Source organism: Amphiura filiformis, chromosome 1, assembly GCF_039555335.1.
Source record: "Amphiura filiformis chromosome 1, Afil_fr2py, whole genome shotgun sequence".
Lineage (NCBI taxonomy): Eukaryota > Metazoa > Echinodermata > Ophiuroidea > Amphilepidida > Amphiuridae > Amphiura > Amphiura filiformis.
The window spans coordinates 97,255,155-97,269,646 of record NC_092628.1 but is presented as its reverse complement, the minus strand read 5'-3'; the positions used below and the strand labels follow the sequence as shown (position 1 = coordinate 97,269,646).

General features: G+C 36.0%; 1 protein-coding gene across 2 annotated transcripts in view; it reads right to left on the bottom strand.

Moving 5' to 3' along the window:
- The window catches only part of LOC140159104 (neuronal acetylcholine receptor subunit alpha-3-like), a 99,681-nt gene that overhangs the window by 18,728 nt on the left and 66,461 nt on the right, over positions 1-14,492 (bottom strand). For both annotated transcript variants that reach the window (XM_072182468.1, XM_072182459.1), the window contains exons 3-6: positions 7,343-7,387; positions 5,424-5,533; positions 2,863-3,767; positions 1,402-1,568 (exon numbers count right to left, since the gene is read on the bottom strand). In XM_072182468.1, coding sequence (XP_072038569.1) covers positions 1,402-1,568; positions 2,863-3,767; positions 5,424-5,533; positions 7,343-7,387 — 1,227 coding nt within the window. The remainder of the gene's footprint in view (positions 1-1,401; positions 1,569-2,862; positions 3,768-5,423; positions 5,534-7,342; positions 7,388-14,492) is intronic.

Genomic DNA, 14,492 nt, shown 5'->3' with positions numbered 1-14,492 from the left:
GGTTTCTGCAACGTATTTTGTTACGGAAGAAAGCTGCGCGGGAGTAGTGTTTGGAAGAAAATAGTGTAATGTATGGGAGACTCGGGAACATTGATCGCAATAATAACGTGGTTACTCCACAAAGGACATAAGGACATTTAAGCACGTAATGAACTGAACATACAAAACAATGTTTTGGTGTGTTTCAAGGTCATCGAGTACCTTATGGGGTAGTCACGTGATCTTTCTGTCTTCTGAGTCCCTCAGACCTTGAAGGACATATCTTGTAAATTAAGACACGGATGTTTCGGATGGAAGAAATCAACCAATAAGCCTTCCATTATGTAAGGCTGTGAATCATTCTCCCGCCACCATTTATCTGGTATGTTATAGAAACCAATTAGACCCTTTAAGGCACCTGGACATTTTCTGGGCTAAAGTTTCATCCGCTCTACGTTCAAACAAATTTCCGTCTTTCCGCCATTGTAATCACTGAAATACCCACATGATGTCACCACAGTGGAAACCTTCCATCCCATTGATGAGCCTAATATTTAATAATCGTTTCATGTAAAGAACATTCCCATCTAGCACATAATATGAAATCGACAGGATATTGGATCAATGTTCAACTTATATATTACAGTTTGTCGAATTCTTCTTTTTCAGCGATGTTACAATACTTGTGTGTTAATAATAGCATTTCATATTCTGATGCATGTTTGTGAAAACAAATTAGCTCAATAGGACATACCCAAATAAACATGGCGAGTTTCGGTGCGAAAACTAACCCACCATATTGTTCAAGAGTACTTAAATGTTGGTGGTCCGATTATAACACATAGTGTTTTACCTTTGAGACCCATCACCCCAAATAGTCTTGTATTATTCCAAGTTTTTTGGTTAAATTGCTCCAGCGATTTGGATTCTAGAAGCATAGAACAATTAGTATGTTCGACTTCTTGAGTAGTTTCCACCAAACTAACACGTTTTGTTCGTAATACCTACACGAAACCCGGGCACGAAACACATTCCGGGTCCTTCCGGGTACACGATTCCAAATGCGACGCGCTACCACGAAATAAGCATAACCATGATAACGTCGCAAGTTGGTAGTTTCGAGACATCTTGGTTACTGAGTAGATGCTCTTTGTTTGCCGCGCACCTGCACAAGCCAGTAGTATGTCATTTGTGAATAGTTCATTGTTCCCATTCACAAAGGACATACAGACATACTTTTGGCTTGAACAGGTGCGTATGAAAGAAAGAACACCAACGCAGCAGCCAGGACGTCTCGTAACTACCAGCTTGCGACTGTATGCTCATTTCGTGGTAGCAGATCAATATGCATTTGGATGAGGCTGTCAATCGAGTCATACACCTTTATTAGCTGGGTTTGCTTGTTTATCTTGTTAAACTTACTCGTTTGGCATTATCTGCATTAACAAAAACTGATTTCAGATAGATAAAATCATCCGTGGCATCTTGTACAGTCTGTGCCTCTCTGAGTTCATTCATCTCTGCTAGTCTGGTTTGCGGCGGTTTGGGTGATCGGAGGTAGCAATGCTTCAGATTCTCTTCCGGGTCACCTAAAACACAAAATAACCGGTATTATTTTGATGGTGAAAAATGTAATCGAGATGATGGTTCCTACTCGATCATGTTGATCACTATCGGACTTAGTTTTTAATCACTGGATGACTAGCTAAAACATTGCAAAACAAAACGGGCTTAACTGGTTTCATTCGAAGACAAAAGTGTGTATATTACATTACATGTGAAAAGGGTGGTCATTTGTTTATATCTGATTTCTTATATCTAATTTTCATCTTTGGTTGCTTTCCTTCAACAGTTTGGCGTTGGCGCGTCTAACAACCTATGCCTGAAAACAATTAAGAAGAAATTCTGGCTTGGCACCATTATATATTTCGGAAGCGGTCTACATGTTTTTCAGGTTGATAGATTTCTCATTACGTCTCTAAGGTTTTTTTTCTGTACTGATTATGACTCTAAGGGAGGATTCGGCAACACCCGGTACGCATGTCAAAGTTGTCACCCGGCAACCCATTCAGTGGCACGCAGGCTGTCTCAGGAACAAAATCAAACAAACATCAGGCCAAATTTCACAGTGATCATGGATCAAAATAGCATATGGTTGCAAATTTTGCACGATTGAGAAATATTGCCCCCCTGGACTTGGCATGCTCCTTGACCCTATATACTCGTGGTTGTCACTCATTAGTCAGTTTGTTTCACTATTGGCACGTACAACATTAGACATTATTATTACTGATACTCTGCTTCAACAGGGATCTCTGATGCTCTGTACATATGGGTTGTACAAAATAAGATATGGGATCGTAAAATTGTATTCTCTTCGGCAATTCAAGAATTCCACTGCTAAAGTTTATACAGGGGTAACATTCACAACTAGTAACAGTTGTACATCCAATCTCTCTTTGTACCATCTATGAAGTAACAATCAGCTCAAACACAGGGACGTAGCAAGAGCCTTGGACCCATGGACAAGGAGTAGTGCAAGGCCCTTTTAGCATCTTCTTTATCAGTCCTCTCCCTAATTTCACTTTTGCTTGCGGCTCCTGAACCATCGGGCCCATGGACTTCGTCCACCCTATCCACCCGCTTGCTACGCCCCTGCTCAAACAAACCTCCACAATGTAATACATACGTGATACAAGCAATAGAGAGATTGCGATTTCCAAACGTAGCATCGAACGTACGTGGAATCTATTCAAATTCCCGTAATAGGAGAGTGATTTTGAATAGATTCCACGTATGTTCGATACGTACGTTTGGAAATCGCAATCTCTAATATCCGTCTGGATGGCTAGCAACAGTAGGATTACTTGTTCTATACATTACCTAAAACTCCTAGAAGAGAATCAGAATCCGATTCAGTGTCCACATCAGATCCATCCTCTTGTGCATTGTTACAAATATGAGAATTGTAATTGTTCATTTTCTCTTCTTCTAAGTAATGTTGTTTGTCATACTTGTTAGGTACAGCTGACTGAACACCTGTCGTAGAATTATTATTCAAATGTTTGCAGTTCATTTCCGGTCTCCTCATCCAAACATATTTTGGTACAGTATCTATGAAAATAGTTCGAACCCACTGGGGCATATCGTGTGTTGCTGGATTACGATGGCGAACATTTAGTGTTATGACAGTTAAACACAATGACGATGATATAACCATCATTGTAAATATTAAATATTTCATAATTAATGGGAAACTATTTGCATTCGGTGGAATTTGATAAGTTACCAACAATAGAAACCACACCATTGAAACAAGAATACAAGTAGTTAGCTGCATCTTTTCACAGTTAGTAATATCACACGGTGGAAGATAGAATACTAACACCGTCATAAATGACATTAGAACGTTTGGAAGAATGAGGTATATGAAATAGTACAGCGCCACCCTCCGAAGTAAAGATGTACACGTTACATCTACATATGGTTCATCGCAGCATGGGTACCTGATTACGTTGCGTTTACAAGGCGAATCTAAAATCCGCCATTCTCCATTCGTCCAATAGTCCTTTAATTCGGCACTAGAATTTAGAGGTACCAAATCCAGAATTGTTCCATCGTAAGTCCAAGAGCCGAATTTTATGTCACACCGCTGTTCATCAAAAGGAAAATATTGAACGTCAATTTTACAAGCACTCTTATAGACGGCTGGTGGAAACCACGTGACATTTCCAGTGTAGTTCACATTAGCCCAGGTTTCTGCTTGTATATTATAAGATCCATTCGCACTACATGAAACAAACAAAAAAGAACATAAGGAATTTAGGTTTTAATTGGAAACTTTTAATATCAGTAGGATCTCTCTAATATATACTAGAGGGTCCACAACTTATTCCCCCCAACACTTTTTTTTTAATAAGTCGAAAAATATGTTACGAAATGTAAAAAGCTGTATATAGCCCTATTTGTTTTACACTTGTGGACCAATTTATAGCACCACACATCATTGCGTTCAGTCACAATGGTCAATTGTGTAAGAACAGAGGCCGTTTTAAAAGTTGTACCTGAGTCCATAGCAATATAAAGGTTTACTTTAACAAACACATGAATAGACCTGGCCTACTGTATTGTCTGAGAGTTGACTCCTATGGACTCGGATGCAGCTTTTAAAATTGTTTAAAAACGGTCTCTTTTTTACATAATGAACCATTGTGACTGAACGCATGACGCGTAAGGCCTCGTATCCATAGGCTGTTCCCTTGTGGCGTGTGCCCTTGTTCCGTCTTCACTTGTTCCCATGTGACCTGCCACACAGACAACCTGTGGATACGGCCACTAAGCAAAACAAAGGTTCGTTGTCTGTGTGGCAGGTCACATGAGAACAAGTGAACACGGAACAAGGGCACACGCCACAAGGGAACAGCCTATGGAAACGGGGCCTTACGCTATAACTTGGTGTAAAACAAATTAGGCTACCCATACCTTTTTACACGTTTGAATAGTACTTTAAATATTTTTCGATTAATTTTAAAAAGTATTCAACTGGGAACTTATAAATTGTGGACCCTATATATATCCGGGACTGTATATGCACTGGACATCAATAAATACCAGTAGCAAGAACAATGATTGCAGCAGCATTCTGTTGAATTGATAACTACCGTCAAAATTAAAGTTCGTTGTTTTCAGACTAATTTTCATTCTGGAAAACACCCAGATATGTCCTTATGGCATCCATTGAACAAGTGTCCTCTTCCCTATTTTACATAACTTATTCAAGCGGGATTCTGTTGAATGTAAAACTACCTTACTTTATTCAAATTAAATGGGTTAAGAATGCACCAGAGGCGACTACACTTTAAACCTCTGTTCTCACGTTTGTTATTTATTTTCTCCTATGCATAGCATTGCTACTGTGATATGGTTACGTTAAAACTATGTTGTTGTTATTGCAATGCGTGCATAAAACTGCCAGAACTAGGGCGATAAACGACAGCAACAACACTTGCAACCTTATAGTGGTGTTTTTATCAGTGCTTATATTGTATTTTGTTTATACTTCAACGTGACGCAACCTGAATTTGGCCTTCATAAAAACGTTTGTAAATGTTTATAATGACACTGCATTCATGTTAATAATGAAGCTAGAGGTAAATTTTCTATGCTATTTCATAACGTCTCTTATTAATAGATGACAATTATGACGTCAATGCGAGTTTTCAAGATCCAGGGTTGCCTCTGAGAAATACATTTTGGTAGTACATTAAAGAATAGTGTATGAGAGATACCTATTAATTTAATTAATTGCATTAATCATAACATTACGCACATATTAATCGCAAACGCACGACACCACCTCTTACGTCACACCAACATCAGCGCACGTCCCGCACACTTGAGATGCGCGATAAGAAACAAATTATTAGACAAGAACTATAACTTACTTGTTATAAATAAGTATATCTGGTGTCCATAGTTTTCTTGTGGGTAATCTTATTGCTTCGATACCGTGAAAGTCTTTTGGGTTCCATTCCAGGCTGTGGTCATGCCATATCTGATTCAGAATATAAATTATGAGTTTGACATTATTATCTCAAATACATTACAGGAAACATGAAAGCTGGCCTTTGGGTATATATTCAACACAAGAAGTACATTCTCTTTACACAAAGTGTAAATTTTCTTTCAATAAAATCCAATATCATCATAGATAGCTCAGTCATCCAAACAACGATTTCTTGTATAGCAGTGGACTATAATAGTCCACTATTTAAGATAAATAAAACGAGAGTTTCATTTTGTTTATTGCTCGTTATCAAATTGCGCCATGAATACAACTAATGTTGTTGATACCAGCGAACTATAAATAACAAATTTATATTGTTATACTTCACGTATTTTCCATCTCGCAGCTCAGTTAATATACCTGCCCGTTATTAAATTGCATCATAAAACAAACGAATGTCGTTGATACCAGCGAACTATTTGAGACAAATAAAATTTGCCTCATCTTGTTCGTGAAGTATTTATGTTATTTGTTTATTTCTTCTCTTGTATTAGTTGAATAAAACGTACTTAGTAAGTGTGATATGTTCTTTTAAGAACAAATGAGTAAAGATGCTTACAAACAGCTCATACAGTTCTCTATACACATTACTAATGTGTGTTTCTTTTAAGGCAATGATATAAGAAATGAAATCAAATAATATGTACATATGTAGACTTGGAAACCCAAGTAAGTCATCCTATTATAGTCAGTTGTCGCAGATAATATGACTTGCCTCTACATCTGTTCTATAGTATAATCACATAATGTGATCTTTGACCTTTCTAGATTCTGACCTTTAGAAAGATATAATCTACTATAATAGCATACAGAGGTTTCGTTTGCACTGTGATGGTATGATGAAGATGATTGTTGATTTTATTATCTTTTAAAGTAGTGGGTGTTTGTTTGTAGTCAATGGCTGAGGTAATTAACGCTTAAATAATGCATAATTCAATTAGGATTGGGTATAAATGAATATGTAACATGAAGATGTGACCAAGAAAATAACACTATAGTCACCATGTAAAAATTCTGTTTGCATTATTGCTCTGCGTGCTAGCCATGCGCTTCAACGGAAAAAGTTCAAGTGTTGAAATATTTTCTCAAAATATCAAGAGATATCTTAAGAACTACTGAACCAATACTAGGCTTGTTTGTACTCATTTTAATGCATTTTTCATGCTGATTCCAAATATGGTCATGAAAATTCACATTTGACTTTTGAAAAAAAAATTTGAAACTTGTCGTCTGCAGTCGACACCCGCGTGAAGAGAGTTATGATATAAAACAAATCTGGATAGATAAAGTTCATTATAGTTGGTCTCATCGAATCATGATGCAAAAAAGATAATACTTCGTACAGTTTTCCCAAAATAATCCCATTCGATGGCTTACAGCCAGAACCATCTATGTCCAAAAATTACATGTTACTCATTTCAGCAACATATGGACCGTTAATTCTACCCTCCATAATAAATGTAAGTGACTTTGGTTATATGCATGGTCACTTGCGTCTAATTAACTTATTTAATGGTGAAATAAACTGAAACTGTTCAAGTGACCTTGCAAGTCACTTGCATTTATTATGGAGGGCAGAATTAACCGTCCATTTATTGCCGAAATGAGTAACATGTAATTTTGGACATAGATGGTTCTGGTTTTAAGCCTTATGTATTGCAGAAACGTCTTTTTACGTGTAGTAGGATAGTAGTGATTTCTGGAAAGGCTCGATAGAACCATCACACTTAATGTACTCAAAAATAATTTATTGTATGCAATATATATTACTCAAAACTGTACCATGCGGACACTTACTTGCTTTACCCATACTTTGGAAGTCAAAACTTGGTTCTTTTCGTCCTGAAAAAGGAAAAAGATAAACATTACAAATTATATAGTGCTGACGTTTGTGTGAAATGTTTTATAGGTTTGTATGAAGGTCTTGTTCAAAGCTAAGATCGGATTCAACTTCGTAAATCTTATGAAGTAGAACTGTAAATATGATGGTTTATTTGATAGCATTTTAGTATCGCTCCAGAATTTATCCAATGAGGGCAATACATATTTACTAGAAACAGGAGGAATGGCATCATTGTCTTCAACTTGAATACTTTGGATATCGTATCGTATGAGTTACTCCTTACTGCTAAGTGCAAAACATTGCACGCGAATTGAGAACGTATACTGACAGACAACACAAAATATATTTTCTACCTTCCTTCTGATACTTGAAATCAAACGCACGGACAATTCTAGTGCATCAAGTATCATTGAACTGTCTATGCTCTGTATAGTTAGCTCTCTTATACACGCGATGTGTGTTTCTACTTGAGCAAGTTTACCGCCCTTTTATAAACCTCTATTATTACAAATCAACAAATATAATATCCAAGCTGATGACTGGACAGCTGAAAGCTATGCATGAGGTGTATGGATTATGACATCTACATTCAAGGAATATATTATGCTGATAGCGCCCGGATTAAATAATGCATAATCCTTGTATGTTTTGAAGTCATTTGCTTCAAATTTAAAATATTTTCAGTCGCAGAAATTCTTTGATTAAAAATATAATGTAGAACATTTTCTTATTATACATTTGTAGTATACCGCCATATTCCATCAGCGGTTGACACGAAATCAGCTGTATTTATATTGCTGTATTGAAGTCGATGTGTAAACAATTTTCATGTGCTTTCTTGTAAACATTACCTCTAAATGATAGAAACAAATTGGCATGCTGGACAATTGCATTCTTTTCAGGTAAATTTTCAGAATAAACACACACAAAATTTATAGGATACCGGCATTGAGAACGTATACTGATAGATATCACAATTTTTTTTCTTTCTTCCTTCTGATACTTTAAATCATGCGCACAGAGAATAGTGCATCACGTATCATTAAACTGTCTGCTCTGTCTTTGCTTGATACTTATACGGGCAATGTGTGTTTCTACTTGAACAAGTTTACCGCCCTTTTATAAACCTCTATAATTACAATTAACAACATATAATATCCAAGCTGATGACTGAGCACTGGACAGCTGAAAGCTATGCATGAGGTACATGTACATGGATGACATCTGAACATTCAAGGAACATATCTTTGTATATGTTTGAAATCATTTACTTCAAATTCAAAATATTTTCAGTCGCAGAAATTCTTTGATTAAAAATTTAATGTAGAACATTTTCGTATTATTCATTTGTAGTATAGATGAGGTGACATGTGTTTACATTTGATACGCCCTCTGTTGGTCTGTGATCAAAACTGTCAGGCAAAAAACACTATAGTTTACATGGTAGAAGTTGATTTTTATTCATTAACTTTGGTTTCAAAGCAAATAATACAAAAAATGGTATCAATCTTGTTTATAAATGCATCAAGCTATATACATAATATCACACAAAACTTCAAAGGTTTTTAAAAGTTGAGTTTTAAAGAGATTTATGTGGTCTGTCATAGACACTTCTGTGTTATTTTGCCTGGCTTGAAACAACAGAGGGCGGTCTGAATGTAAACATGTGACATCATAGGTCACCTCATCTATACCGCCATATTCCATCAGCGGTTGACACGAAATCAGCTGTATTTATATTGCTGTATTGAAGTCGACGTGTAAACAATGTTCATGTGCTTTCTTGTAAACATTGCCTTTAAATGATAGAAACAAATTGGCAAGCTGTTCAAGTGCGTTCTTTTCAGGTAACCATGCATCCCTTATGCATCTATTAAATGATTGGCCTGTTCCTTATTTTACATTTATAAGGTACCTTATTCAAACGGGATTCTATTGTTAGTAAAACTACTTTATTCATATGGGTTAAGAATGCTCCGGAGGCGAATGCAATTTAAACCTTTGTTCTCTCGTTTTTTGTAAAAAATATGTTCAAAGACCAGGTTCAACTTTTGAAATGCCATGTAAATGTTACGGTTTATTCGACAGCATGTTTAGGATCAGATCGTTATTTATCAAAATGGACAATAGCTGTTACTACAAAAAAGAGAACTAAATGCCACCATTGTCTTCCAATCTTTGGATATTGTCGTATGAGTTACTATCAAATACCAAACATTGCACGCGAATTGAGAACGTATACCGATAGACATCACACAATATATTTTTCTTCCTTCCTTCTGATACTTGAAATCATGCGCACGGACAATTCTAGTGCATCAAGTATCATTATACTCTCTGTGCTTTGTCTTTGCTTGATACTTAGTTCTCTTTAACGCTATGTGTGTTTCTACTTGATCAAGTTTACCGCCCTTTTATAAACCTCTATTATTACAAATCAACAACATGTAATATCCAAACTGATGACTGGGCAGCTGAAAGCTATGCATGAGGTATATGGGTGACATCTGAACATTCAAGGAACAAATTATGCTGATAGCGCCCGGATTAAAATAATATAGAATCTTTGTATGTTTGAATTCATTTCCTTCAAATTCAAAATATTTTCAACCGCATAAATTCTTTGATAAAAATATAATGTAGAACATTTTCTTATTATACATTTGTAGTATACCGCCATAATTTCCATCAGTGGTTGACACGAAAGCAGCTGTATTTATATTGCTGTATTGAAGTCGATGTATAAACAATTTTCATGTGCTTTCTTGTAACCATCGCCTCTGAATGTTAGAAACAAATTGGCATCCTGTACAAGTTAACATGTTTGCCTTTAAGCTAGTACTCAGCAATAAGGAATTCGTGTTCACCGGTCATGTTTATAGTAATCAAAAACCTTTCTGTGATCCGTTAGCGGTGCAACTTTATTTTTCATGTCACTGGCAAGTAAAAGCTACCATGACAAATCAGACAGACGCTGTAATGTTATTCTATATCGAAGCTGACTTTAATCATTTAATACAGGGATAACTTCTGGGAAAGATAATATGAAAACAAGAATGCCATGTTTGATGCATTTTGTTTGACGTCTGGTAATATTCAATGCTATGAGTATCACCGACTAGACCCAGAATCGGAATGTCCAATTTATAATAGGCAAAATTTATACCACATTTAAATCCTTATATGTGATGCGATCAAGCAAAATCAGTCGGAACTCGGAAATATTAAATTTTCAGTTTCTTATAGGATAGTAAAAAGCATTTACAAAGCTGTATTTTGCAGAAAACTCCATTGAAAGTGAACAACCAGTTCCAAAGATATGAGCAATTAAAGAGTTTCCAAAACAATAGGAAACAAAAGAAAATAGTTCCTTTGTTTGGCTATATCTCAAAATCAATATTTCCGAGTTCCGACTGATTTTGCTTGATCGCATCACATATGGCCTTTTAAACTGAAATTTTCTTTTTAGAAATCATTGTATATATGTAAACACATCACCGACACTAGTAGAAAACAAGGTTTTTGTTTTGTTGCCAAACACCGCTACTTATAAATACAAACCCAAAACCATCTCAACCTCCCCTCCCTTACACCAACACCACAAAAAGAGTAACAAACCCAATCCCACCCCACACAACCACACCCCTATCACGACACTACTGCCAGCTACTTTAAAATACCTGTATCATGGTGGGTTTTTTTTTCGATTTTAGTTTTTTCGTTTCATATACTAGTAAGAATTCCAAATCTACTTACAATAATTATTATAATGTTTCATGAATACAGTCACGTAGCCTATATAGTATGTATTGAAGTATTATTATTTCTCAGACAACATTCATGTTGTCTATCGTATGTACAAAACAATCCATATTTTCAAATTTATGTCCCTGACCCTTAATGAGATATATTGAATGACAGGTGACGGCGTCTTTCTGTTCCCGCCATAAAATCGATGCCAACTCACACACAACCGTCCATTTTGCACTCTTAGCCCCTCTCGCTTCTTCTTTATGTACAAAAGGGGTGAGTCGCAGGTGAATAAAACACACACCGCTTCACTCCTACATTTTATAGATCGAGTATTTATTGCATGTACCAAAATACATTAGGTTAATTACCAGATTACTGGCGTGTGTACATTCTGTTATAACGGACGCATGTCAACATCTTATTACTGACTCGCAGACAAATTCAGAAACAGATAGAATAGATTAAATTGACGTCATGTGGTAATAAATTAGTTTAAGGCAATACTTTCCTTCATTACATAAGAAAAATGTTTGATCAAAGGTACAGCGTCGTTCCATCTGTGATTTTAATTTTATAGTTCAGGTCGTTGGCAATGTCCGGGGGCAATTTAATTGCTTTTACGCATGCGTATAACTTTAATATATCAACCTCAATAGTTAACTCATTGGTCAATCTCCAGTCGCGTCTTTAACGTATTGGTCAATTTCCAGTCGCTAGCAATTTGGAGTATAAAACCACCATAATGAAATTACTCAACCAAAACCTACTGAGAAGCAAATTGAAATATGGAGGTCAAACGAGAGACGTTCCGGCAAACCCATGTTCAATGCACTATTAAGTTAACAGAGATAGTCATATTTGAAAAGTAATCCTGAAACCTTCCTCAAGTAGGCGGATAAATTACCTCTTCAATTTACCTTGCATACTTTCTCATGTTTAAAAAATGTAAGAAATGAAGAAACGAAGAACATAGGTATTATTCGGTTAAGCATTTGAAAAAGTGTCAAATGAACAGCACATTATATACATCTCAATGCTGTGGCGCCGGATTTCTATTTGGCCATTTGTTATGGATACTCTACTTAAGTATTTTCTTTCTACGCACTTGAAGATACTTAAATATATCAAAATGAGTTTAATAGCAACAGTTGATTATATTAACATTTGACTTGCGCTGTGTTTGTTTAAAATAGCTCTGCTGGAATAATAAAGACTAAGTCAATTATTAAAGGATACTACTAAAGCTGAAACCTTGGGGATTTTGAACATTATCCCATTTCATAATATGGAGTTATGGCAACATACCATTTGCGTCTGGGAGATTTAGGAAATTGGATTCAGGCCTCCAAATATCAATTTACTTTGACCATTAGAAAACAGCATAAGGTTCCGGCTTCTCAGTCAAGAAGATTCACAGCAATCTACAGCAATCATTTGATTGTATTTTGCTCAAATCTGCATTTTTTGGAGACAATATTGCAAAGAAACACCACTAGATATTACATTCCCAGTTTAAGTATAGCAACCTACGATTCCATTGAAATAATTTTCGCCACTATGACAATTAACCACTAGCTTGAACGATGTTTGAACTTGATGAAAGTAAGCGTAAATAATGTGTTTTATCGTTTAGAAATCTCCCATCACCTAGAGAGTAGAAGCCTAGTCTTAACAAGGATTTTTTGAAAAGGATTTCCATCTTTTACAGTCAGTTTAATAATTTTTTCTTCTCATCGTCAGCGTACCGGTAGCTTAACGCCCTAATCTTGATGTATATCCTTGCCCTTCATTTACGATACCACAACTTATACGATAATCCCAATAGCTACTGAAATTTGCGGCGTTATTCTAAATAGAAATTTCAGTGGTTAAAAATTGTTAACATTTTACAAAGCTTTTAAGAAATACGTAACCCTTCGTAAAGTTAAGAGTACTCTTCAGTCGTCGTAGGCCATTAAGAGTACCAATTTACAATGTCTTACGCGCGCCATTAAGGGTCAAAATTTGCAGCAATAAAATACACCATGTTTTATTTGTGTGTTGCACGATTGTGAGATGATTGGGCGAGTATGGTTAGCACTTCTGTATGGGAATGAAGCCCTCGAGAGGCTTCCTAACTTTACGACGTGTTCCTGTGTTATATATTCCTATTACGTACGATCCATGGATCCATACCAATCATAAATCTCCTCTAAGAAATGGAACCGTTTACGATGGATTTTAAGATTTACAATGCGACGTTGAGTTTAATAGTGAAATGCACCCGGGAACATCTGGTTATTTTAACATTGTCGTTACTTTCATCACACCTTTTAAAATTATAGCACCAGCTTTGGTACACGATCAACTGTTTCCTCAGAAAATATTTATATACCAGCCTCCAGATTACCCAGGGTCGGACATATCTTGTATCAAGATTATTGTATCAAATAAAGAGCACAGCCTTTGCATTGGGGCTTGAGATTGGAATTCCAATATTCTCACAAAGAGTAAAATAATTATTGTACAATTGTGTTTGGGAGTGGCCTTCTCTCCTTTCTCCTTTTCCTTGCTATTTTCTTCCATTTCTTGCTTTGTTTTATCAAAGCTTTCTGGGCCAGCATGCATCATATTAGCCTACACTGGCTATCCAGGCTTGTGCATTTTTATTGTATGAGTTTGAAACGGTCCATGGATGAGCATGACTTGTGTCCCTCACGGACCAACCTGGGTAAACAGACAAACAAACAAACAAACAAACAAACAAACAAACAGAGCAGCACATTATGTGAAGAAAGTGGTCAGTTTTTACATAATCAGAGGAAACAGATTGCGGATACCCATGATACCAGTTGCGGATACCCATGATACCAGAGGATAATACATTGAACTTGCATGAAGTGAATGTTATAATAAACGATAAAAAAATCTTGCTTTGCTCGACAATTTACTAAGCATAATTATTGGCTATAGTTTCTTAGCATCATTAAATCTTTAGTCCTGCTTGAATAAATTGTTATCATGGTTATTGGTATTGCATTTAGATTCTAGGTTGAGTGCATCACAACTAAACAATCAAATGAAAGAATCTGCCGCCCACTTACGAAAACCCTTGGTTTCTCGAGGCCATAAAAGGGGTTCTTACACCATCTGGTTCAACAATTGGACCACCAAATCGCATTTGGGACTTAAACAAAAACAGAATCGCAAGGAATTGCTATACAGAAACAAAAACTTAAAAATACCCAATGAATTAAAAAGTAAACGTTTTTCATGCTAGCCTCTTAATCGTTAACTGATCCGTTGCCTTCTCAATTAATATGAAACTAAATGTCATAGTACTGCAAGTATTTTACTAAGTACTGCGAGAAT